Source organism: Bombina bombina, chromosome 4 (assembly GCF_027579735.1).
Source record: "Bombina bombina isolate aBomBom1 chromosome 4, aBomBom1.pri, whole genome shotgun sequence".
Lineage (NCBI taxonomy): Eukaryota > Metazoa > Chordata > Amphibia > Anura > Bombinatoridae > Bombina > Bombina bombina.
In genome coordinates, this window is record NC_069502.1 from 965,775,658 (window position 1) to 965,801,825 (window position 26,168).

Sequence of the window (26,168 nt, forward strand, 5' to 3'; positions counted from 1 at the left end):
TAATAACACGCTCCGGTGCTATTGTAAAATAACAAACTTTTGATTGAAGTTATAAAAACTAAGTATAATCACCATAGTCCTCTCACACATCCTATCTATTCGTTGGGTGCAAGAGAATGACTGGGAGTGACGTAGAGGGGAGGAGCTATATGCAGCTCTGCTGGGTGAATCCTCTTGCATTTCCTGTTGGGGAGGAGTTATATCCCAGAAGTAATGATGACCCGTGGACTGATCACACATAACAGAAGAAATGTTTTATACTGTAGTCTAGTCAGCGCTGTACTAACAAAAAGCAGCTCAGGTATCTGCCTAGAGCAGCACAAAGACGTGTCAAAATTGAACAAGCATCTTCTAATTATCTTATTGGTCAGTTTAAAAGCCTAGGCCTTTATATTCCATATACTAGCCATGAACCCATATGTAACATGAGCAACTGCTCGTCAATGTAGTTTTATCCACAGAGCCTTAATATAAACACCTAAAGCAGACCCTTAAAGGGACACTGAACTCAAAATTTTTATTTTGTGATTCAGATAGAGCATGCAATTTTAAGCAATTTTCTAAGTTACTCCTATTATCAATTTTTCTTTGTTCTCTTGTTATCTTTATTTGAAAAAGGCATCTAAGCCTTTTTTATTGGTTCAGACTCTGGACAGCCCTTTTCATTAGTGGATGAATATAACCACCAATCAGCAAGAACAACCCAGGTTGTTCACCAAAAATGGGCCGGCATCTAAACTTAAACTCCTGCATTTCAAATAAAGATACCAAGAGAATGAAGCACATTTGGTAATAGGAGTAATTAGAAAGTTGCTTAAAATGTCATGCTCTATCTGAATCACAAAAGAAAAAAAGTTGGGTTCAGTGTCCCTTTAAGGTATAATGTGTTTGTTTGTGTATATGAATATTATGTAATGTCAGTATTATAGGGGTTTTTTTTTTGGGGGGGGGGGGGGGTTAATAGAGAGGACCAGTCTGGTCTATCTTAATCCAGCTATAGTACAGAGTATTCAGATGTACATGAATTATATCCATTCGACCCAAAAAGAACAAAAAGGTTGCTCACCCGGAGTTTTTCAAAAAGCTCTGCTAGTTTCAGCAAATACCTAGAAAATATAAAAATGAAAAAACATTTAATAGTTTCATTATTCATAGGATGGTGTCCCTACAAAAGGGCATTAAATATCTCTTGTTTTTGTGTAAAAATTGGTGTGTGTCCAAAACTCCCTCTAAGAGGCAAAAAGCAGCTTCTTTAACCTGCAAGTGCTGCAAATCAAATAGCTGATTTAGGCAATTTGCAACATTTTGAAAACCTAGGTTGCAGATTTTGCTTTATTGGTCTTTATAGAGAATTTGGGATCAATTAAATTTTTTACACCAAAGCAAGAGGTGTTTAAACAGACTTGTTACCCGTAAGCTAAATCACATGAAACGGATGCAGCATTTCTCTAAAAATCTGACTAGAAATATCACATGAACACCTATGTAAAAAGGTAGATATGTTACCTCCAAATTTCCAACGTAGCCACATTCCATTGTTGAGAAAATAAAAAAAATAAAAAAAAAGTTTAATCATAATGCTTGCCCTAAGACTTGCAAGGGTGGGGGGAAAAGCCAGCCAATCAGCATCATCAGTTTGGAGTTCACACTTTGCTTTACTGTGATCTGATGGGAGTTTGCCATAATTTCATGAGATTTCATAGTGAATGTCCTGAGCAGTAAAAGAGAGTGACTGTACCTGCAGTACTTGTGTGTAAATAATTTCAGTGAGAAAGTTTGTGAAAAAGTTAGATTTTTAAAAAAATAATCTTATTTGGCAGCCAAACAGTGGCATCAAATATACCAAAATGGGTCTAGATCAATACCTTGGATTGTCTACTTTAAAAAAAAAGTAAAAAAAAAAAAGTAGAGTTTTCATAGGTAAATCAAATAAACAAAAGGCTCTAAAAAATGCTAAAAATTCTCCAGTAGTTTGTGCAAGTTTCTCTCTGAAATTTCTAGTAGGGAAGGGGTTAATCATCTCAAATCAGAGGTGTTTATCTTCGCTTTAACGATGTAAAGCAGATCAGCCATAACTGCAGGTGTATCATAACATTCTGAATGATTTTCCTAATATATAGACATAGCAAATGACTTCTTTTTTACAGTAGCAAGCAGATATCACAAGACTAAATGCTGCCTGTTACAATTTTATATGAGTTTTACAGGACATGATGAGGTTTTTGCCATTATTGTGTATTTGCCATTTAGTGGACTTTGTATTTTCCAGTGGTTGATCAAACACTGATATTATACTCCATATTCTGCTTTTTATTAAACATAAAATTACTGCCATGCACACTTAAAGGGGATGTTAAACATCAACTACATCCTAGACAAAATGATGTATTCAAAGCAATTAGCCTTATACTAATAATATGGAGATTATTTGTTTCAATTATTTTAGTTGTTTAAATATTGGAAATATAAGTGTAAAGGTTTAATTTTTTTTACTGGAAAGGGAGACAAAATAAATAATAAAAGTATATTGCAACTTTTTTTCCACTATACATACCTAAACATTTTATATTACAATCTCATATGCCTTAATAACCCTTTAAAAGGGCCATTGTGTTGTAAAAATAAGCATAGAGCTGATGATTTAATGTGTCACCTAATAGTGCCAGAACAATAGGAATAAGTAGGAAAAACAGAATAAAAAAGTTGCCTGGATGTAAGGCAATAAAGGTGTATTGTGGCTGCATTTCAGCTGGAGGTGTGGCCTAAAGGGTATCCAAGATACAGCAATGAGATTTAATACAGTCCACTGAGCATCATTAGAGCATTTTATTTAATTGGATGTCATCTCTAAACTGCAGCATTGTAAATACAAATGTCACTGCATCTATAATGCTCTACTGCATTATACCTATCTCACTAATGTATAATGCATATTCCTTGGGGCCAACCCATTAAATTAACGGTTTTCATACAATTTAAGGCAACAAACCCAACCAATCAGCATCTACTATGAAGATTGAATCCCCAGCCAATAAGCAGACACTGACTGTCCACCTCACCAGTCAACTTAAGCTCTTTATTATTTTTTTTTCTAAGAATATTGATAATAATGTAGGGGATCCTCTGTACACCTAGTCAATTCAACTTCCAACTAGGGAAACAGTGTCACCTCAGTGACAATCTGACTATAATGCTCGCAATAGTACCTGCATTTAAAAAGGGGTTCATCTGCCTATATAACAGGGCTTTGGGTATAATTATTGAAGTTTGATCTTAAAAAGGGATCTTAAAACCAAATTTTCCTTTTCATGATTTAAAAAGAGCCTGCCATTTTAAACAACTTTCCAATTTACTTATATTATTTCATTTGCTTCATTCTCTTGATATACTTTGTTGAAAAGAATATCCAAATAGACTCAGTAGATGCTGATTGCTGGCTGCGCATAGATGCCTCGTGTTATTGGCTCAACAGTGTGCATTGCTATCTCTTCAACAAAAGAAAACCTAAAGAATGAATGAAATTAGATAATAGAAGTAAATTGGAATGTTGTTTAAAATTGTACTCTGTATCTGAATCATGAAATAAAAATTTGGGTTTTATGTCCCTTTAAAGTGTCCATAATAATTGAAAAAACAAAATGTATGCTTACCTGAACAATTTCTTTCTTTCCGGGCATGGAGAGTCCACAAAACATTCTAATTACTAGTGGGATATTCACTCCTGGCCAGCAGGAGCAGGCAAAGAGCACTCCAGCAGAGCTGTTAAGTATCACTTCCCTTACCCATAAACCCCAGTCATTCGGCCGAAGGAAAACGGAAAAAGAAGATAACACAAGGGTATAGCGGTGCCTGAGGACTAGACAAAAAAACTGCGGTCTTAATTTGAATAAGGGTGGGTTGCAGACTCTCCATGCCCGTAAAGAAAGAAATGTATCAGGTAAGCAAGTATTTTCTTTCCTATGGCATGGAGAGTCCACAAAATATTCTAATTACTAGTGGGAACCAATACCCAAGCTAGAGGAAACAGAATGAATAGGGAGGGAGAACAAGACAGGTAAACCTAAACTGAAGGCACCACCGCTTGAAGAACCTTTCTCCCAAAAAAAGCCTCAGCTGAGGCAAAAGTATCACATTTGTAGAATTTGGAAAAAGTATGAAAAGGAGACCAAGTGGCCCCCTTACAGATTTGATCCACAGAAGCTCTAGTGGAATTAGGCGTATTTCTCTCAGGAGGCTGCTGTCCAGCTACCTCATAAGCTAAACGGATAACACTTCTCAACCGGAGAGAAAGAGTGGTAGAAGTGGCCTTCTGTCCCCTATGCTTATCAGAGAAAACAAACAGGGCAGAAGTCTGCCGACAATCTTTAGTTGCTTGAAGGTAAAATTTAAGAGCACGCACAACATCCAAGTTATGCAAAAGACGTTCCCTTCTGGGAAGAAGGGTTAGGACAAAAAGAAGCAACAACAATTTCCTGATTAATATTACGATCCGACACTACCTTAGGGAGAAACCCCCGCTTAGTACGAAGGACCGCCTTTTCAGCATGAAAAATAAGGTAAGGGGAATCACACTGCAGAGCCGAAAGTTCGGAAACTCTGAGCAGAAGAAATAGCAAGAAGGAACAAAACCTTCCAAGATAGAAATTTAATACTAACAGAATGCATTGACTCAAACGGAGCCTGCTGCAAAACTCTAAGAACAAGGTTAAGACTCCAAGGAGGAGCAACAGATTTAAACACAGGCCTGATTCTGACCAAGGCCTGAACAAAAGACTGAACATCTGGAAGAACTGCCAGACGTTTATGCAGAAGAATAGACAGAGCAGAAATCTGACCCTTCAAAGTACTGACTGACAAACCCATCTCCAGGCCCTCCTAAAGAAAAGCCAAAATTTGAGGAACCCTTACTTTGTTCCAAGAAAAACCTTTAGAATCACACCAATGAAGGTATTTAGACCATACCCTATGGTAAGTTCTGCGAGTAACCGGTTTACGAGCCTGAAGCATAGTATCTATGACTTTCTCAGAGAAGTCACGTCTAGCCAAACTTAGACGTTCAATCTCCAAGCAGTCAGCTTTAGAGAAACCAGATTTGGATGAAGAAAGGGACCCTGAAGTTGAAGGTCCTTCCTGAAAGGTAACCTCCATGGCGGCAGAGATGACATCGTCAGCAGATCCTGCAAGGCCATGCAGGAGCTATTAGAATCACAGAAGCTCTCTCCAATTTGATGCAAGCAATTACTCGTGGAAGCAACGCAAACGGAGGAAACAAGTATGCTAGATTGAATCTCCAAAGAACCTCTAGAGCATCTACCAGAACGGCTTGAGGATCTCTTGACCTTGAACTGTACTTTGGAAGCTTGGCGTTTTGACGAGACGGCATCAGAGCCAACTCTGGAACCCCCCACCTGAGAGTTATTGTGAAAACCTCTGGGTGGAGAGCCCACTCTCCGGGATGAAAATTTTGCCTGCTTAGAAAATCCGCCTCACAGTTGTCCACCCCTGGTATGTGGATGGCAGAGAGATGGCAATCGCGAGACTCCGCCCAATGGAGAATGCGAGACACCTCCTTCATTGCCAAGGAACTCCAAGTTCCTCCCTGATTATTGATGTAGGCCACCAAGGTGATGTTGTCAAACTGAAATCTGATAAAATCGGACCAAAGCCAGTTAAGGTCAAGCTATTAAAGCATAGAAAATTTCTCTCAACTTCAAGATGTTTATAGGAAGAGACAACTTCTCTGGAGTCCCTGTGTCTTTAAACCCAAAACTGCTCCCTAGCCTAACAGGCTGGTGACCATGGTCACAATCACCCAGGAAGGCCTCAGGAAGCATGTGCCCCGAGACAGATGGTCCTTTGAAATCCGCCATGAGAGTGAGACTTTTGTTGGGGAATCCAAATTTATCTTCTGCGAGAGATCCGAGTGGTCCCAGTTCCATTGACTGAACATGCATAGCTACAGAGGTCTCAGATGAAACCGAGCAAAAGGAATGACTCCATGGAGGCAACCATAAGTCCAATCACCTCCATGCATTGAGCCACAGATGAATAGCAGACTGGAGAGACAGGCAAGAAACATGAAGCTTTGATTTTCTGACGTTCATGGACTGGAAATCTATGATTGTTCCCAAGATACAAACCTTTGTATCTGGAACAAGGGAACTCTTTCCCAGATTCAATTTCCACCCGTGGGAACGTAGAATAGACAACATCATCTCGGTATGAGATCTTGCTAAATGAAAATATGATGCTTGAACTAGAATGTCGTCTAGATAAGGCGCCACAGCAATACCCCGGGACCTCACCACTGCCAGAAGAGCCCCAGAACCTTTGTAAAAATTCTGGGAGCTGTAGCAAGGCCAAAAGGAAGGGCAACAAACTGGAAATCTTTGTCCTGGAAGGCAAACCTTAGATACTGGTAATGATCCCTGTGAATAGAAACATGAAGATATGTGTCCTTCAGATCTTTTGGACCAAAGGAAGAATAGAACGGATGGTCTGCATCTTAAAGGACGGAACCCTGAGGAACTGATTGAGACACTTTAGGTCCAGAATGGGACGAAAAGTGCCCTCCTTCTTGGGAACTACAAACAGATTTGAATAGAATCCTAGACCCTGTTCCTCTAGAGGAACTGGAACAATCACTCCCAGGGATGATAGGTCCTTTATGCAGTTTAAGAAGGCCTCTCTCTTTATCTGATACGCAGATAACCTTGACAGGTGGAACCTGCCCCTGGGAGGAAAAGATTTGAATCCTATTCTGTAACTGTGGGATACTATATCTATGGACAAAGGATCTGGAACATCGCGTATCCAAGCCTGCTGAAAAAAAGAAAGCCTGTCCCCCACTTGATCCACTACAGGATCGGGGACAGCCCCTTCATGTTGATTTAGAATAAAACGGAAGGCTTCTTAGCTTGCTTCCCCCTATTCCAAGGCTGACTCGACCTCTAAGAAGACTTGGATTGATTCGACTTGGAAGAGGAAGACTTCTGTCCCTTAAAGTTACGAAAGAAACGAAAATTAGAATTCTGGTGACCCTTCAGTCTATTCTTTTTATCCTGAGGTAGGAAAGAACCCTTTCCACCTGTAATGTTAGAAATAATTTGTGCCAGACCTGGTCCAAACAAGGTTTTACCCTTATAAGGCAGAGATAAAAGCTTGGACTTGGATGTAACATCTGCAGACCAAGATTTTAACCAGAGAGCCCTGCAAGCTAAAACAGTAAAACCAGAAATCTTAGCACCCAACCTAAGAACTTGCATGTTGGCATAAAAAATAAAAGGTATTGGCTAGCTTGAAAACCTTGATCCTGTCTTGAATCTCCTCTATAGTTGTCCCTTCTAGGATAAGATTAGATAAATCATTGCACCAATAACATGCTGCCCCCGCAACTTTAGCAATACTAGCAACAGGTTACCACTGTAATCCCTGATGAATGTACATCTTTAAAAAAGCCTCAAGCTTCTTATCCATGGAATCCTTGAAAGAACAACTATCTTCAATAGGAATAGTAGTTCTATTAGCCAGAGTAGAGATAGCTCCCTCTACCTTCGGTACCGTGCACCACGAGTCACGAATAGAGTCGGCAACAGTAAACATCTTTTTAAAAACAGGGGACGGGGAAAAAGGAATCCCTGGCTTATCCCATTCCTGAGTTATAATATCTGCTATACGGTCTGGAACTGGAAATACTTCCACAGATGAGGGTACATCATAAACCCTATTAAGTTTACTAGACCTCCTTAGATTCTCCGCAACGGATTTGGATTCTTCCAAAGTAGCAAGAACCTCCTTCAAAATAACTTGAAGGTGTTCTAACTTAAATCTGAAATTAATCTCCTCTGAATCTGCAGAATTTGTCACTACAGTATCTGACAATTCCCCTTCAGAAGCCAATGAAGAATCATCCTCATCAGATAATTGAGACAAACTGACTAGCGCAGCTTTAGCGGAGACAGCCTTACTAACATCAATATGTTTAGATTTCCTCTTTCGTTTAACAGAATCCTTTGGAAAAGCTGATAAAGCTACAGAAACAGCAGAAATAATATGTGCAGCGAAATCCCCAAGTAAAAAAACAACCCCAGGAGGTTGAGAGGAACCGCAGGGCACTGCATGTGAAGTTTGGGAAGCTTAATTGGAAAGCTGAGGCGTAGCAAAGATAACACTATCCTGAGAGACAAGAGGCTCAGGGAGAGACATCTTATCTTTAAACGTTAAAGTTTTATTTAAACATGAAGAGCAAAACTGTACAGGAAGAATTATCTTAGCCTCAAAACACAATAAGCATTTTTCAAATGAATCAACTTCAGAATTAGTGTCCATAATTTGGTATCAGTTCACAATTAACAAAAAAGTTTAAATGCCAAATTAAGTTTATTTACATGAAGCAATAAAACATAAATAAGCACTTAAAACCCTCAGCTCCGCTGAGGTCTTACCCCTCCAGAAGTTGCTATTCCACTAGCACAGAAAACCGGACACAAGCAAAAAACACCTCCTTGTTACCGGAACAGCCCATATCCACTTGGCACTGTGGATAGAGGAAAATGCAACCTCCACACTCACCGCAGCAAACTCCGATCTGAACAGAGAAGCCGAAAACCGGAAGTGCAGAGGAGCGTTCATGTGACCGCAAAAAAAAGTTTTCAGTTTTCAGTTTTGTTTTTTAATTGCGCCAAACAAAAACGGTGTGAAAAGCAACAGCAACACAGCAAAAGTGATAGGGCCAATAAGCTGAGCTGAAAAGTGATTGCATGAAGTAAGAAGTAAAACAAACACCTGTCAAACACTTCATACACTCTCCCATCTCTGAGCCCCCAATAAAAAATGATGCCTCTTTTCACAAAAAAAGCAGTGCCCATAAAACAGATTCAAATGGTAGGACGCAGGACTTCCTGTTGGGGGTGGAGCTTTTCACGCTGGTAGTGATCCTTCACAGCGGGTGTGCACAGACAGCTCCCGTGGTATCATCTCCCCCCGCCATCAGCCCCGAGGCCCTGTACACACAAAGGGCTTGTTTTGGGCACATAGCTGTCGAGCAGCTGGAGCTGGGGAAGTCCCAAGAGGTGCGGTGTTGCCGTGGAGAGGCAGGAAAGCGCAGACAGGACCCGAGCATAAAGAGGTCGTGGGTGTGAGAACCGGCATACGGCCTGGAGCAGAATTGATGCCTAAACAGCGTGCAAGCTGCTGAAACCGGATATAACCTATTGCATTGGCCTGATAAGTGGAGTGGGGTTGCTGACACACGGAGGGATCCGAGTGTCACCCCCAATCTCGTGGGTCAAGGATACAGACGGGTGTAAGGTAGCAGCTGCAGTAGCCGGAATTTGCATGCAGTGAAAAGACACCTTTGTGGCTGGATTACACCTGCACGTACGCGCTTAGCCTGGATCTAAGTGTGTGGAGCTTGTTTGGTGGTGCCATATCAGCTGGATGCCGCAAGTATTTGAAAGATACATTTAATCATTGTATTTACTGTGCTCAGTGAGAGGCCAATTTTGAAGGGGCCCTGTGAAATAACTAGTGGTGTTACAAAAGTGGTGTCCTGTTAAAGGAAAAAAAAAAGAGGAAATGCTGAAATAGATACTAACTAACTAAGACGCTTTAGGCCTGCTACTTAAAAGAAAAGATAACAACTACCCTAAAGACTCTCTTGAACATTAGGCTTTTTGGGGCCAACACTACTGCTAAACGTTTAAAGGAGTCTTGTGAGAAGAGACGTTACATTATAGTTGGAAACTACAACTTAAGACTGTGGCAATACTTTGTGGGGTTTTTTTTCCAGCATTAGGGGAGCTTTAGTTATTAACACTCTCCCTTTTAGGATGAATTTGTAGTATCCTTGAATAATTGAAATGTTATAAATAGGTGTTACATGTAACTTGCTACCTGTTATAAAGGGTTATTGCTTGATAAGATATTAAAGTTTGAGTGGAAGTGTGAACTAAGGGCAAGACAATAGTGAGTAGGGTTACTAGAGTAGCAGAGTGTGTATTAGAATAAGTAGAGCTAATATAACCAACAGAGCTAACAAAGCCAGAGTGGAATCAATATAACGCTGGTAAATATTTTCTGAGGTTAAGTAGTTATGCATTGATCAAGGGAAGTGTTTAAATATTTAAGACCTAGGTGAAATATTGTATTGCATAGCCAAAAAGGGACAGTATAAAAAAAAATCTAGGTGTGTCTAAGTTTTTTGAAAATATCTTGCTGAAAATATTTTGTATTTAGGGTTATTGTTTCGGAAAGAGGTTAAATATAACCCCCTGCTGAGTGAATTGGTGTAATATATCAGAGTGAGTCCCAAAAAGAGTATATTTAAATCGTATAAGAAGGTATTGGGGTACTCCCTGGTGTAAAAGGTCACAGAGCTTCCAGATATAAAAAGCTTCTGGTCTTAAAAAATAGGGTGGCATTTTGTACAATTATACACTATACACACAAAAAAAAAAGGAAAAAAAAAAGAAAAAAAAAAAAATAGAATAAAAAGGAAGGAAAGGAAAAGGGGAAAAGAAAGGGAAAAAGGTAATTAACACATACACAGTTTGTTTTAAAATCTGGAACAATAGGTTCCTGGCTTAGAGTTTGTGTTTCATTTTATTTATTTGCACACATAATGTGATTGGTGTGTTTTTCACTTATTATAAGGTATTAAAAAAGAGCAAAAAGTGTTCTTCTCCACTTACACAAGGGGTTTTTGATAAAAGGTTTTTTATGGAAAAATTTATCACACAAGGTAAACACAGTTCACCTATAATGCCCCCTAAAATAAAAGATCGGAAAACGAAAGTTTTAGATGTCAGCTCAGATGCAAATATAGAGTTGGTTAACCCCCAAATAGACTTCCAGCCAATTATGACTCAATTAACGGAGCTTTTCTCACCTCAATTCAGCGAAATTAAAAAAGAGCTGGCGGATATTGCTATTAGTATTATTGCCCTCTCTACAGAAGTAAGACAATTTTCAAATAGGCTTTCAGAAGCCGAGAACAGAATATCAGAGCTAGAGGATTTAACTAACTCTCATGATACCCAAATCCATGCGCAAGAATCTCAAATTAATATGTTACAAAATCGTCTGGAGGACATGGAAGATCGCTCCAGACAAAATAATATCAGAATTGTAGGTCTGCCAGAAACAGCAGAATATAATGATCTAATGAATTTTAAGTCTATAATATTGCCGCAGGCACTGAGACTACCGTCCTCACAACTTCCATTAACAGTAGAGAGAGCGCATAGAATTGGGCCCCCCAAAAATAACATAAATGGCTCAATTAGAAATAGGACATGTATAGTCAAATTTTTAAAGTTTCAGGATAAAATCGAAGTCCTACGACTATACAAGAAACATGAGTCTTTTGCAATAGCCAATAACAGATTGTTATTATTTCAAGATTTCTCTATGGAGACCTCAGCAAAAAGGAAAGTAATGGCCCCTTACTGTACAGTTTATTAAGAAAGGGCTTAAAGCTCGCTTAATGTATCCCGCAAAGATTGTAATAGATTTACAGGACAAGAGAATTACCCTTAATTATATAGAAGAAGCTCAGGAATTTGCAGCTAGAAATTAAGATATATGCAGGTAGTGGCAGGGTCAAGTTTTCTAAATTGAATATGTTATAAAAATGTTTAGTTATGCAGATGTGTTATTGGTTTACCAGAAGTAGTCCTGTTAAATTTTTATCGGCCGATTTAATTGAAAAGCTCGGCAGCAGGGACTGCGCATTTCCTGAACAGTTAGATGTTTTTATGGGTTTTTTCTTTTTTTTTTTTTGTGTTTTTGTTTTTTTTTCCTCGGTGCCCTCTCTCTCTCCCCCTCCCCTCATCCCCAGTTCATTGGTATGTTTTGGTCAGTGTACTTTTTTGGTAGACACTGAATGAGTTTTGATAAAAAACTTTAGTTCCCCTACTGGAATGTAGGAGGTATCACCCCGCCAATGAAACGTAAACTGATTATAAAATCTTTAGCTATCCATCACCCAGATATAGTGTTTTTACAGGAGACACATTTAAAGGAATCAGAGATAATGAAACTCAAAATAAAATGGGTAGGTGAGGTGTTGGCCACCCCGGTAAAAAATAGGAAAGCAGGAGTTGCCATATTATTACCTAAAAACTTAGATTACAAAATCAAAAAAATTGAATTAGATCCGGAGGCCAGATTTATTATTGTGCAAATAGCGATTAACAATATTAACTTTGTGTTGTGTAATATTTATGGGCCAAATGTGCATACTCCCATGTTTTGGCAGAAAATTAAAGTTAAGTTATTCCCTTTTGCCGCTCAGAATCTTATTTTAGATTAACCCCTGAATTAGACAGATTTTCGCAGAAAAAATCTAGTGATTATAAAAAACGTGCAAAATGCTTGAAACAACTCTATCATAAACTTAAACTTATAGACAGTTAGCGTATAGAGAATCCAGATGCTAGAATATTTTCGTGCGAATCTAAGGTTCATCGCACATTTTCAAGAATTGACATGTTTCTAATTTCAGAGTCTCTCTCTATTTTACCGGTTATCCCAGAGATTGCTGATATAATTATTTCAGATCATGCTATTATATCTGTTGCCTTTTCTGCTTTAGCCAAACCAAAAGATAGGAATCAAAACTTTATATTTCCACGTTTTTTGCTAAATAATCCTAGATTTAATGCCTGGCTAAAACAAAAGTGGAAGGATTTTGTTACTTTTAATATTTCCTATATTAATAAGATAGAAGTATTTTGGGAAACATCAAAAGCGGTATTAAGAGGAGAAATTAAATCTTATGTGAATGCTTGGAATAAGAAAAATAGAACAGTCGAAATACAAGCTGCAAACCACGTTAAAAATGCCTTTAAAAGATATTATAATGAAAAATCCCTAAATAATTGGAAAAAATATTGTGATGCTAGAAATAATCGGGATGTGATGCTTAAAAAGAAGTCTTATTGGGAAGAACTTAAATTGAATCTAAAGTTTAAAGGATTTCAGGGTATATCAGCTAAACATCTAGCTAACTTAACGAAAAATAGGACAAGTAAAAGCTTTATTACAGCAATAAAGGTGGGTGGGGATAGATTCACCGATCCGGATAAGATTAGGAAGGTATTTCATAGCTTTTATCAAAAGTTATATAATCAAGTGGATATTAACCTTACAAATTTAGAGAGTTTTTTAGCCAAGTTTTCACTCCCTCAGATTTCCAAAGAAAGCCTATTAGAACTAAATGCTCCTATCACAAGCGAAGAAATCACTAAAGCAATAGAAAAAGTAAAATGAAATAAAGCTGCTGGGCCTGATTTTTTACCAGCGGAATTCTATAAAATATTATCACAAGAAATTAACTATACCCTTGAAAGACGTTATAATGAGTATTTTTCCAGAAATAACACCATGTCTAATTCTTTCACTGCCGCAAATATAACCTTAATACCAAAGAAAGATAAAGAACCAGAGGACCCAGCATCCTATAGGCCAATTTCGGTTCTCAATGTAGATTATAAAATATTGACCTCAATTGTTGCAGCAAGACTGATGAAAGGATTAGAGGAGATCATAAACCCGGATCAAACGGGGTTTATGCAGGGAAGGAATTCCGGCAAAAATATTCGTAAAGCTGTTATATTCTTGGATTACATGTGGAATAGGGATAAAGCTAGTAAAAAAAGAATATATTCAGATCTTGCTCTTCTCACCGTGGATGCAGAAAAGGCTTTTGATTCCATCACCTGGCAGTATTTATTTCAAGTATTAGAGCAAGCGGGGTTCCAAGAGCAATTTGTATATTTTGTTCATAAAATTTACAGGAATCCAGTATCATATTTATTGATTAATGGCGCATTTTCTCCTAAAATTATACTTGGAAGGGGAACAAGGCAAGGATGCCCTTTGTCCCCCCTGCTCTTTAATATTGCATTAGAGCCACTGGCCATCTGCTTAAGGGATAATCTGAGTGGGATTTCGTTGGGATCAGAAAAACTGAAATTATTGTTATATGCAGATGATCTCTTACTATTTCTAGATAAAACGGCATATCATATCCAGCTAATATTACAAATCTTTGCTGACTTTAGTTCCTTTTCGGGATATAAAATTAATTTTGGGAAAAGTGAATTGATGTGGGTTGTAAAGTCAAGGATTAGCTGTCCAGTCCACCCATTTAAAACGGTAGACCAGTTTAAGTATCTTGGTATAATACTGCATAGGAATCCACAAAAATGGTATAAGCTGAACTTTTGTCCACTATTACAGAAAATTAAGAACAATTTAGAAGTTTGGGCCTCTTTTCCATTGTCTATATCAGCCCGTGTGAACTTAATTAAATCAATTGTGTTTCCACAGCTTCTGTATCCATTACAAAATCTACCCCTATTTTTTACTAATAGCGATCTGAGGAAATTAGAACAACTTCAGTCTAAATTTATTTGGGGGAATAAGAAAGCTCGTATATCACTGGGGAGATTGACGCAACAAAAATATTTTGCCGGCTTAGCACTTCCAAATATAAGATTATACAATATTTCCACCCTAGTTAAATTTGCGCTGGATTGGATCACGGACTCTAACAATTTTGCTACTATTGACCTTGAAAATCATTGTGTAGCGCCCTTTTCATTAAAAGCGCTCTTACATGGGGTAATTAAGGATCTTCCCTCTAAAGTGGCAGTATTACTTTCAATAAAAAATGTGATAATAGCATGGCAGAAATGTTGTAAGATTATGGAGGTGAATCCTCATTTTTCTAAATTTTTACCTATAAGAGGTAACCCAGAATTCATTCCAGGTATTCAGTATAAAGTTTATAAACAATGGGAAGAGACTGGACTGGTTTGGGTGGCACAGGTATTGGGTAATAATCAACAAATATGTTCATCAGAGCTTCTTTTTCAACAATTCAATTTGCCTAGAAATAATATGTTTGCGTACTTCCAGCTTTGTCATTTTGTAATAAATTGCTCCAGTATTAGGGATTATATGATAGTCTGGAAGGAGGTCGAGGGGTGTATAGATAAGTTTAAAAGTGGCAATACGTCAATATCTCTGATTTATGAGGCAATGCTTGATATACAGGGTATGTTATTTCTGGAAAAAATAATTAAAAGGTGGGAAGGTATGTTCCCGACAGTAGACGTGGATATGATTAAGCAGAGTTTTTCTTCAATTAACAAACGCGTAATTGCTGTGGGGTGGAAAGAGTCGCATTTTAAACTTGTAAATAATTATTATTTTTCCCCATTAAGGATGGCACAATGTTATTCTGCACAAGCCTTTGCATGCTCGCGATGTCTATATCCTAATGCCAATGTGGCTCACATGTTATGGCAGTGCCCTAAAATAAAACAATTATGGTTAAAAATTCAGTATTGGGCTAAACAGTTACTGGATTTAGACATCCAATTGACTTCGGAAATAGTTTTTTTTCTTAAAATTGAGACTCAGATAAAACCCATACTACTAACTCGGCTTATAATAATTATCCTTACAGTCAGATCTCTTATTTTTAAGAAATGGCGGCTGCCCAAGGCCCCATCATTTATTAGCTTTCTTAAAGCGATTCAGTCCCGATTATATTTGAATCATTCTACACACAATACACTTCAGAAAAACGGATCGGTGAGTTTATCCTCACCTGGCTTCCAGTTATTAAATCCTACTCATTAGAAATACAGAAAAGTATTCTATCGCCGTTTTTAAGTTCACAGTGTTTCGCTGACTTAGTGCTACATGGAGAATTTCCCCCGTTGTGGGTATCAAATTTCAGGGAGGTTGAGTAGGGTAGAGAAGGGGATTTTCGATAGGGAGGGGGGGGAGAGAGGTCGGTACGTTTTTTTTTTTTTTCTCTTCCAAGGAAGTATAGCGCATTCCAGATGGCAAAACTGGGTCCTGGTCAGGACTTAGTAGTGCCAGTTTTGTTTTTTGTTTTTTTTTTTTTTTCTCAAGTTCTCCCTTAGCGAAGAATAGATGAGACATATAAGTTTATGGTCCATGTTGTTGTTCTTAGCTTGGTTAATTGAAGATTAAGATGACCAATCCTTTAATATTGTTATTTCTATGTTTATTTTTATGGACCCTATTAATGGTAATGCTCAAGGTATATGTGCATTATTTTGTTGTTTTTGGTTAATTTTTCTTTGTAATTTTCATGTTTATTGTTATGATTTCTTTTATGTTATTAAGTGGAAAATGCAGTAATAAAAAGAATATAAAAAAGAATATAAAAAAAAACCAACAAAAAAAAACAGATTCAAATACTTTCCACAAGATTTTAACCCCTATACTGCCGGTACGTTCAAACCTAGAAGGGAAAGCACTTACCTGTGGATCCTGCTCTGTCAGGCAGTAGCTGTTTTCTGAGGCGTGGCAGCTTCACCATATCTACCAGAGATCTATAGAAAAGAAAGAACAGAGTAACCAACTCTGGCTTTCTATAATAGAGGTAGCAATAATGTTGGATGTTTAAGCAAAGACTACCTCGCCGTTTTCTAACTGCTAATAGCCACTATTACTCTTACTAAAGAGATTGACATGGACACAGCATTTCCCTGCAAGCAAGGATTGGGGCTAAGTACCTATTAAAAGGATTAAAATCTTCAGACACCATTTTTGCCATCCTCCCGTGATCAAGGCAAAGAGAATGACTGGGGGTTATGGGTAAGGGAAGTTATACTTAACAGCTCTGCTGGGGTGCTCTTTGCCTCCTCCTGCTGGCCAGGAGTGGATATCCAACTAGTAATTAGAATGTTTTGTGGACTCTCCATGCCATAGGAAATAAATTACATGCTTTAAGTCATGTCATTTTAAGGCAATAGACACTGCTCATAACCCTCAGAGCATTGCTGGTCCCGAGCGGAAAGCGTGCTAAGAAATGTGGGTACTTGAATTATTTTATATTTTTAAGTGCGTACCCAAAGACACAACCTGTTTGAAAGAGGGGGGTTTCAGGGCGTTAAAATTGAAACAACACACAATTCTAAGTTTCCAGAGCTTGTTGATGTCACCAGCGAACACATACTGGTTACCCTCAGCCACCTCGTACTCCCCTGTTGTCATTCACAACACTTAACATTTTTAAAACAAATTAAAGGGACACTGAACCCAAACATTTTCTTTCGTGATTCAGATAGATCATGAAAATTTAAGCAACTTTCTAATTTACTCCTATTATCACATTTTCTTCATTCTCTTGGTATCTTTATTTGAAATGCAAGAATGTAAGTTTAGATGCCGGCCCATTTTTGGTGAACAACATGGATTGTTCTTGTTAATTGGTGGATAAACTTTCCAATGTACTATTATCAAATTTGCATCATTCTCTTGGTATTGTTTGGTGACAAATCAGCAATGCTTTACTGGGAACTAGCTGAGCACATCAGGTGAACCAATGACAAGAAGCATATATGTGCAGCCACCAATCAGCAGCAAGCTCCCAGGAGTGCAATGCTGCTTCTGAGCCTACCTAAGTATGTTTTTCAACAAAGGTTACCAAAAGAACTAAGCAAATAAGATAGCAGTACATTGGAAAGTTATTTAGAATTGTATGTTCTATCTGAATTATGGAATTTAATCTGGACTTTACTATCCCTTTAAAGGGACACTGAATCCAAAAAATTTCTTTCATGATTCAGATAGAGCATGTAATTTTAAGCAACTTTCTAATTTACTCCTATTATCAATGTTTCTTCGTTCTCTTGCTATCTTTATATAAAAAAGAAGGCATCTAAGCTTTTTTCTTGGTTCAGCACTCTGGACAGCAGTTTTTGATTGGTGGATGAATTTATCCACCAATCAGGAAGGACAACCTAGGTTGTTCACCAAAAATGGGCCGGCATCTAAACTTACATTCTTGCATTTCAAATAAAGATACCAAGAGAATATGGAACATTTGATAATAGGAGTAAATTACAAAGTTGCTCTATCTGAATCACAAAAGAAAAAATTTGGGTTCAGTGTCCCTTTAAGAATGATTGAATTATTTCAGCCGCTATAAATACTTATCTACCACCATTTCTCTGAACAAATTAATATCAGACTAAATAAATAAAAGTATAGTGCAATGTTGCTTATATACCATAAATAGAGATTTAACATTTTAGTAAATGTCATGCACAGTATATATCCAGCATACTAGTGATAGTCACATATACAGTGTAACCTGCATATTGGTAATGTGTACAATCACTTAAGTGACTAATAATGACATAAGCTATATGTTAGATTCAGTAACGCTGCATCTGACAAGGTAAAACATTTAATCACCCGCATTAAAATATAAAAACTGGAATTCTATTAATATTTCTTTCTATGCACAATATTTCTTAGTAATTTCATTACACAAATAATGGAGATATATTTATAAAGCACTGTTGCCCCCCAGTGGTTTTTGCACAACACAAAAGTACAATGATGATAAAATATATTGGGATCTAATTAGTCCCCAGCTTCTCCATTATCAAATTCCTTATCCGAATTCAGGACCTAAAGTCATGTGACATTTCAGGCATGTTGTGTAAGAGGCCTGGTATGTAATGATTTACATCAAGCCCATGGAATGTGCTTACTTGACAAAAGGAAGTCATCAAACATTAAACTTCCTACTCAGAATTCTCTCTTCCTACAAATCTAAACAATACTTACTTTCTAACCGGAGTGGGATCCTCATCGGCTAGAGAAGTCAGCCCAGCTGAAATATGAATATAATCATCTGCAACATCTGAAAGAAAGCAGAGTTTCAATTTACATAAAATATATTGCTGTGACATTATAACGGAAAAAAAATATTAGAACAAAACTTAAAGGGACATTAAAGCCAAAATTTTTCTTTCATGATTCAGATAGAGAATACCATTTTAAACAATTTTCTAATTTACTTATATAATCTAATTTGCTTCATTCTCTTGATATTCTTTCCTGAAAAGCATATCTAGATATGCCCAGTAGCTTCTGATTGGTGGCTGCACATATTTGCCTCATGTGATTGGCTCACCAATGTGCATTGCTATTTCTTTAACAAAAGATATCTAAAAAATGAAGCAAATTAGATAATAGAAGTAAATTGGGATGTTGTTTAAAATTGTATTCTCTGTCTGACTCATGAAAGAAATTTTTTGGGTTTAATGTCCCTTTAAGACCGCAGGATCTCTTTTTTTTTTTTTTGCAGTTTGTCAAAAAACGATGTAAGTGTGGCTTTTTTTTCAGTAAGTCAAATACATTTTAGAAGTGTGACTATAGAGAAATGTGCTCATCAGGTTTTCAAAATAATTTTACTTAAATGGATATGAAACCTACATGTTATATTTCCTTAAAGCAGGGATATATGGTTAGGAGCCGGCCCATTTTTGGAGCACTTTATGGCAGCAGTTTTACCAGAATGATATCCATTTGCAGGAGCACTAGATGGCAGCACTATTTCCTGCCATGTAGTGCTCCAGATGCCTACCTTGGTCTTCAACAAAGAATACAATGGGAACAAAGCAAATTTGATAATAAAAAAAAAAATCCAACTTCACTTCTAAGATGTATGCTCTGTCTGAATCACAAAATAACATTTTTGGTGGTCAGACTCTAAATTCGAGGAGCCTTGATTCACCTATTTTTACGATTGTATTGTTAGTGAGTATTCCTGTCAATAACATTTAGAACTATGTTAATGGTTAATAAGTAAAATCTCAAACACGAAACAAGAACTGATTGATCAACGGTTAAAAAAAAACAAAAAACATAATTTATGTAAGAACTTACCTGATAAATTCATTTCTTTCATATTAGCAAGAGTCCATGAGGCCCACCCTTTTTTGTGGTGGTTATGATTTTTTTGTATAAAGCACAATTATTCCAATTCCTTATTTTTTATGCTTTCGCACTTTTTCTTATCACCCCACTTCTTGGCTATACGTTAAACTGATTTGTGGGTGTGGTGAGGGGTGTATTTATAGGCATTTTGAGGTTTGGGAAACTTTGCACCTCCTGGTAGGAATGTATATCCCATACGTCACTAGCTCATGGACTCTTGCTAATATGAAAGAAATGAATTTATCAGGTAAGTTCTTACATAAATTATGTTTTTTGTTTTTTTTTAACCGTTGATCAATCAGTTCTTGTTTCGTGTTTGAGATTTTACTTATTAACCATTAACATAGTTCTAAATGTTATTGACAGGAATACTCACTAACAATACAATCGTAAAAATAGGTGAATCAAGGCTCCTCGAATTTAGAGTCTGACCACCAAAAATGTTATTTTGTGATTCAGACAGAGCATACATCTTAGAAGTGAAGTTGGAGCTAGTGACGTATGGGATATACATTCCTACCAGGAGGTGCAAAGTTTCCCAAACCTCAAAATGCCTATAAATACACCCCTCACCACACCCACAAATCAGTTTAACGTATAGCCAAGAAGTGGGGTGATAAGAAAAAGTGCGAAAGCATAAAAAATAAGGAATTGGAATAATTGTGCTTTATACAAAAAAATCATAACCACCACAAAAAAGGGTGGGCCTCATGGACTCTTGCTAATATGAAAGAAATGAATTTATCAGGTAAGTTCTTACATAAATTATGTTTTCTTTCATGTAATTAGCAAGAGTCCATGAGCTAGTGACGTATGGGATAATGACTACCCAAGATGTGGATCTTCCATGCAAGAGTCACTAGAGAGGGAGGGATAAAATAAAGACAGCCAATTCCGCTGAAAAAAATCCACACCCAAAACAAAGTTTAAATCTTATAATGAAAAAAAACTGAAATTATAAGCAGAAGAATCAAACTGAAACAGCTGCCTGAAGTACTTTTCTACCAAAAACTGCTTCAGAAGAAGAAAACACATCAAAATGGTAGAATTTAGTAAAAGTATGCAACGAAGACCAAGTTGCTGCTTTGCATATCTGATCAACAGAAGCTTCATTCCTAAATGCCCAGGAAGTAGAAACTGACCTAGTAGAATGAGCTGTAATCCTTTGAGGCGGAGTTTTACCCGACTCGACATAAGCAAGATGAATCAAAGACTTTAACCAAGACGCCAAAGAAATGGCAGAGGCCTTCTGACCTTTCCTAGAACCAGAAAAGATAACAAATAGACTAGAAGTCTTTCGGAAATTTTTAGTAGCTTCAACATAATATTTCAAAGCTCTAACTACATCCAAAGAATGCAACAACCTTTCCTTAGAATTCTTAGGATTAGGACACAATGAAGGAACCACAATTTCTCTACTAATGTTGTTAGAATTCACAACCTTAGGCAAAAATTTAAAAGAAGTTTGCAACACTGCCTTATCCTGATGAAAAATCAGAAAAGGAGACTCACAAGAAAGAACAGATAATTCAGAAACTCTTCTAGCAGAAGAGATGGCCAAAAGAAACAAAACTTTCCAAGAAAGTAATTTAATGTCTAGCGAATGCATAGATTCAAACGGAGGAGCTTGAAGAGCCCCCAGAACCAAATTCAAACTCCAAGGAGGAGAAATTGACTTAATAACAGGTTTTATACGAACCAAAGCTTGTACAAAACAATGAATATCAGGAAGACTAGCAATCTTTCTGTGAAAAAGAACAGAAAGAGCAGAGATTTGTCCTTTCAAGGAACTTGCAGACAAACCTTTATCCAAACCATCCTGAAGAAACTGTAAAATTCTAGGAATGCTAAAAGAATGCCAAGAAAAATGATGAGAAAAACACCAAGAAATGTAAATCTTCCAGACTCGATAATATATCTTCCTAGATACAGATTTACGAGCCTGTAACATAGTATTAATCACAGAGTCAGAGAAACCTCTATGACTGAGAATCAAGCGTTTAATCTCCATACCTTCAAATTTAAGGATTTGAGATCCTGATGGAAAAAAGGACCTTGCGATAGGTCTGATCTTAACGGAAGAGTCCACAGTTGGCAAGTGGCCATCCGGACAAGATCCGCATACCAAAACCTGTGAGGCCATGCTGGAGCCAACAGCAGAACAAACGAGCACTCCTTTAGAATTTTGGAAATCACTCTTGGAAGAAGAACTAGAGGCAGAAAGATATAGGCAGGATGATACTTCCAAGGAAGTGACAATGCATCCACTGCCTCCGCCTGAGGATCCCTGGATCTGGACAGATACCTGGGAAGCTTCTTGTTTAGATGAGAAGCCATCAGATCTATTTCTGGAAGTCCCCACATTTGAACAATCTGAAGAAATACCTCTGGGTGAAGAGACCATTCGCCCGGATGTAACGTTTGGCGACTGAGATAATCCGCTTCCCAATTGTCTATACCTGGGATATGAACCGCAGAAATTAGACAGGAGCTGGATTCCGCCCATACCAGTATTCGAGATACTTCTTTCATAGCCAGAGGACTGTGAGTCCCTCCTTGATGATTGACATATGCCACGGTTGTGACATTGTCTGTCTGAAAACAAATGAACGACTCTCTCTTTAGAAGAGGCCATGACTGAAGAGCTCTGAAAATTGCAAAATGTTGATTGGTAATCTCACCTCCTGAGATTCCCAAACCCCTTGTGCTGTCAGAGACCCCCAAACAGCTCCCCAACCTGTCAGACTTGCATCTGTTGAAATCACAGTCCAGGTCGGAAGAACAAAAGAAGCCCCCTGAACTAAACGATGGTGGTCTGTCCACCACGTCAGAGAGTGTCGTACAATCGGTTTTAAAGATATTAACTGAGATATCTTTGTATAATCCCTGCACCACTGGTTCAGCATACAGAGCTGAAGAGGTCGCATGTGAAAACGAGCAAAGGGGATCGCGTCCGATGCAGCAGTCATAAGACCTAGAATTTCCATGCATAAGGCTACTGAAGGGAATGATTGAGACTGAAGGTTTCGACAAGCTGAAACCAATTTTAGACGTCTCTTGTCTGTCAGAGATAGAGTCATGGACACTGAATCTATCTGGAAACCTAAAAAGGTTACCCTTGTCTGAGGAATCAATGAACTTTTTGGCAAATTGATCCTCCAACCATGTTCTCGAAGAAACAATACAAGTCGATTCGTATGAGATTCTGCTAAATGTGAAGACTGAGCAAGTACCAAGATATCGTCCAAATAAGGAAATACCACAATGCCCTGTTCTCTGATTACAGACAGAAGGGCACCGAGAACCTTTGTAAAAATCCTTGGAGCTGTTGCTAGGCCAAACGGCAGAGCGACAAACTGGTAATGCTTGTCTAGGAAAGAGAATCTCAGAAACTGATAGTGATCTGGATGAATCGGAATATGCAGATATGCATCCTGTAAATCTATTGTGGACATATAATGCCCTTGCTGAACAAAAGGCAGAATAGTCCTTATAGTTACCATTTTGAATGTTGGTATCCTTACATAATGATTCAATATTTTCAAATCCAGAACTGGTCTGAAGGAATTCTCCTTCTTTGGTACAATGAAGAGATTTGAGTAAAACCCCAGCCCCTGTTCCAGAACTGGAACTGGCATAATTACTCCAGCCAACTCTAGATCTGAAACACGTTTCAGAAATGCTTGAGCCTTCACTGGATTTACTGGGATACGGGAAAGAAAAAATCTTCTTGCAGGAGGCCTTATCTTGAAGCCTATTCTGTACCCTTGTGAAAAAATGTTCTGAATCCAAAGATTGTGAATCGAATTGATCCAAATTTCTTTGAAAAATCGTAATCTGCCCCCTACCAGCTGGGCTGGAATGAGGGCCGCACCTTCATGTTGACTTGGGAGCTGGCTTTGGCTTTCTAAAAGGCTTGGATTTATTCCAGACTGGAGAAGGTTTCCAAACTGATACCGCTCCTGTAGGGGAAGGATCAGGCTTTTGTTCCTTATTATGACGAAAGGAACGAAAACTATTAGTAGACCTAAATTTACCTTTAGATTTTTTATCCTGTGGTAAAAAAGTTCCTTTCCCCCCAGTAACAGTTGAAATAATAGAATCCAACTGTGAACCAAATAATTTATTATCCTGGAAAGAAAGGGAAAGCAAAGTTGACTTAGAAGACATATCAGCATTCCAAGTTTTAAGCCATAAAGCTCTTCTAGCTAAAATAGCTAGAGACATATACCTGACATCAACCCTAATGATATCAAAGATGGCATCACAAATAAAATTATTAGCATGTTGAAGAAGATTAACAATGCTATGAGAATTATGATCTGTTACTTGTTGCACTAAAGCTTCCAACCAAAAAGTTGAAGCTGCAGCAACATCCGCTAAAGATATAGCAGGTCTAAGAAGATTACCTGATAGTAAGTAAGCTTTCCTTAGAAAGGATTCAATTTTCCTATCTAAAGGATCCTTAAAGGAAGTACTATCTGCCGTAGGAATAGTAGTACGTTTAGCAAGAGTAGAGATAGCCCCATCAACCTTAGGGATTTTGTCCCAAAACTCTAATCTATCAGATGGCACAGGATATAATTGCTTAAAACGTTTAGAAGGAGTAAATGAATTACCCAAATTATTCCATTCCCTGGAAATTACTTCAGAAATAGCATCAGGGACAGGAAAAACTTCTGGAATAACTACAGGAGATTTAAAAACCTTATTTAAACGTTTAGATTTAGTATCAAGAGGACCAGATTCCTCTATTTCTAATGCAATTAAGACTTCTTTAAGTAAAGAACGAATAAATTCCATTTTGAATAAATATGAAGATTTATCAGCATCAACCTCTGAAACAGAATCCTCTGAACCAGATGAATCATTATCAGAATCAGAATGATGATGTTCATTTAAAAATTCATCTGAAAAATGAGAAGTTTTAAAAGACCTTTTACGTTTACTAGAAGGAGGAATAACAGACATAGCCTTCTTAATGGATTTAGAAACAAAATCTCTTATGTTAACAGGAACACTCTGAGTATTAGATGTTGATGGAACAGCAACAGGTAATGTAGTATTACTAAAGGAAATATTATCTGCATTAACAAGTTTGTCATGACATTCAATACAAACAACAGCTGGAGGAACAGATACCACAAGTTTACAGCAAATACACTTAACTTTGGTAGATCCAGCATCAGGCAGAGATTTTCTAGAAGTATCTTCTGATTCAGGGTCAATCTGAGACATCTTGCAATATGTAATAGAAAAAACAACATATAAAGCAAAATTGATCAAATTCCTTAAATGACAGTTTCAGGAATGGGAAAAAATGCCAGTGAACAAGCTTCTAGCAACCAGAAGCAAATAAACAATGAGACTTAAATAATGTGGAGACAATAATGACGCCCATATTTTTTAGCGCCAAAAAAGACGCCCACATTATTTGGCGCCTAAATGCTTTTAGCGCCAAAAATGACGCCACATCCGGTAACGCCGACACTTTTGGCGCAAAGACGTCAAAAAATTACGCAACTTCCGGTGACAAGTATGACGCCGGAAATAACAAAGATTTTTTTGCGCCAAAAAAGTCTGCGCCAAGAATGACGCAATAAAATGAAGCATTTTCAGCCCCCGCGAGCCTAACAGCCCACAGGGAAAAAAGTCAAATTTTAAGGTAAGAAAAAAATTGATTATTCAAATGCATTATCCCAAATAATGAAACTGACTGTCTGAAATAAGGAATATTGAACATCCTGAATCAAGGCAAATAAATGTTTAAACACAAATATTTAGAATTTTATATAAAAGTGTCCAACCATAGCTTAGAGTGTCACAAAAATAAGACTTACTTACCCCAGGACACTCATCTACATGTAGTAGAAAGCCAAACCAATACTGAAACGAGAATCAGTAGAGGTAATGGTATATATAAGAGTATATCGTCGATCTGAAAAGGGAGGTAAGAGATGAATCTCTACGACCGATAACAGAGAACCTATGAAATAGATCCTGTAGAACAGAGCTTTCCAAACTTTTCATGTTGGTGACACACTTTGTAGACCTACATCATTTCGCGACACAGTAATGAAGTTGTACTAGCAAAAAGGAGGTTAAACTAACATGTTTTAAGGAATACGGACACATACATAAATTATATAATAAAAAAATGCATTTACAAGTAACAGTATATATGTGCAAGAATTCAAAAAAGTTTAATAACACCAATAGCTACTTACTATTTTAATGGGATGTATGAGGTTGATGGGATGAACACAATTTCTGAATATTTGGTGTAATATTAGATAAAGACACTCACATTTCATCATCAAGCATTTTTAAGCTTCCTATCCATATATCAAGAGCAGGAGCAGCAATGCACTACTGGGAGCTAGTTG

General features: G+C 37.5%; 1 protein-coding gene across 1 annotated transcript in view; it reads right to left on the minus strand.

The window, feature by feature from the left end:
• The window catches only part of SNX5 (sorting nexin 5), a 256,667-nt gene that overhangs the window by 53,697 nt on the left and 176,802 nt on the right, over positions 1-26,168 (minus strand). Inside the window, exons 8-9 of the mRNA XM_053711986.1 lie at positions 18,628-18,703; positions 1,067-1,106 (exon numbers count right to left, since the gene is read on the minus strand). Coding sequence (XP_053567961.1) covers positions 1,067-1,106; positions 18,628-18,703 — 116 coding nt within the window. The remainder of the gene's footprint in view (positions 1-1,066; positions 1,107-18,627; positions 18,704-26,168) is intronic.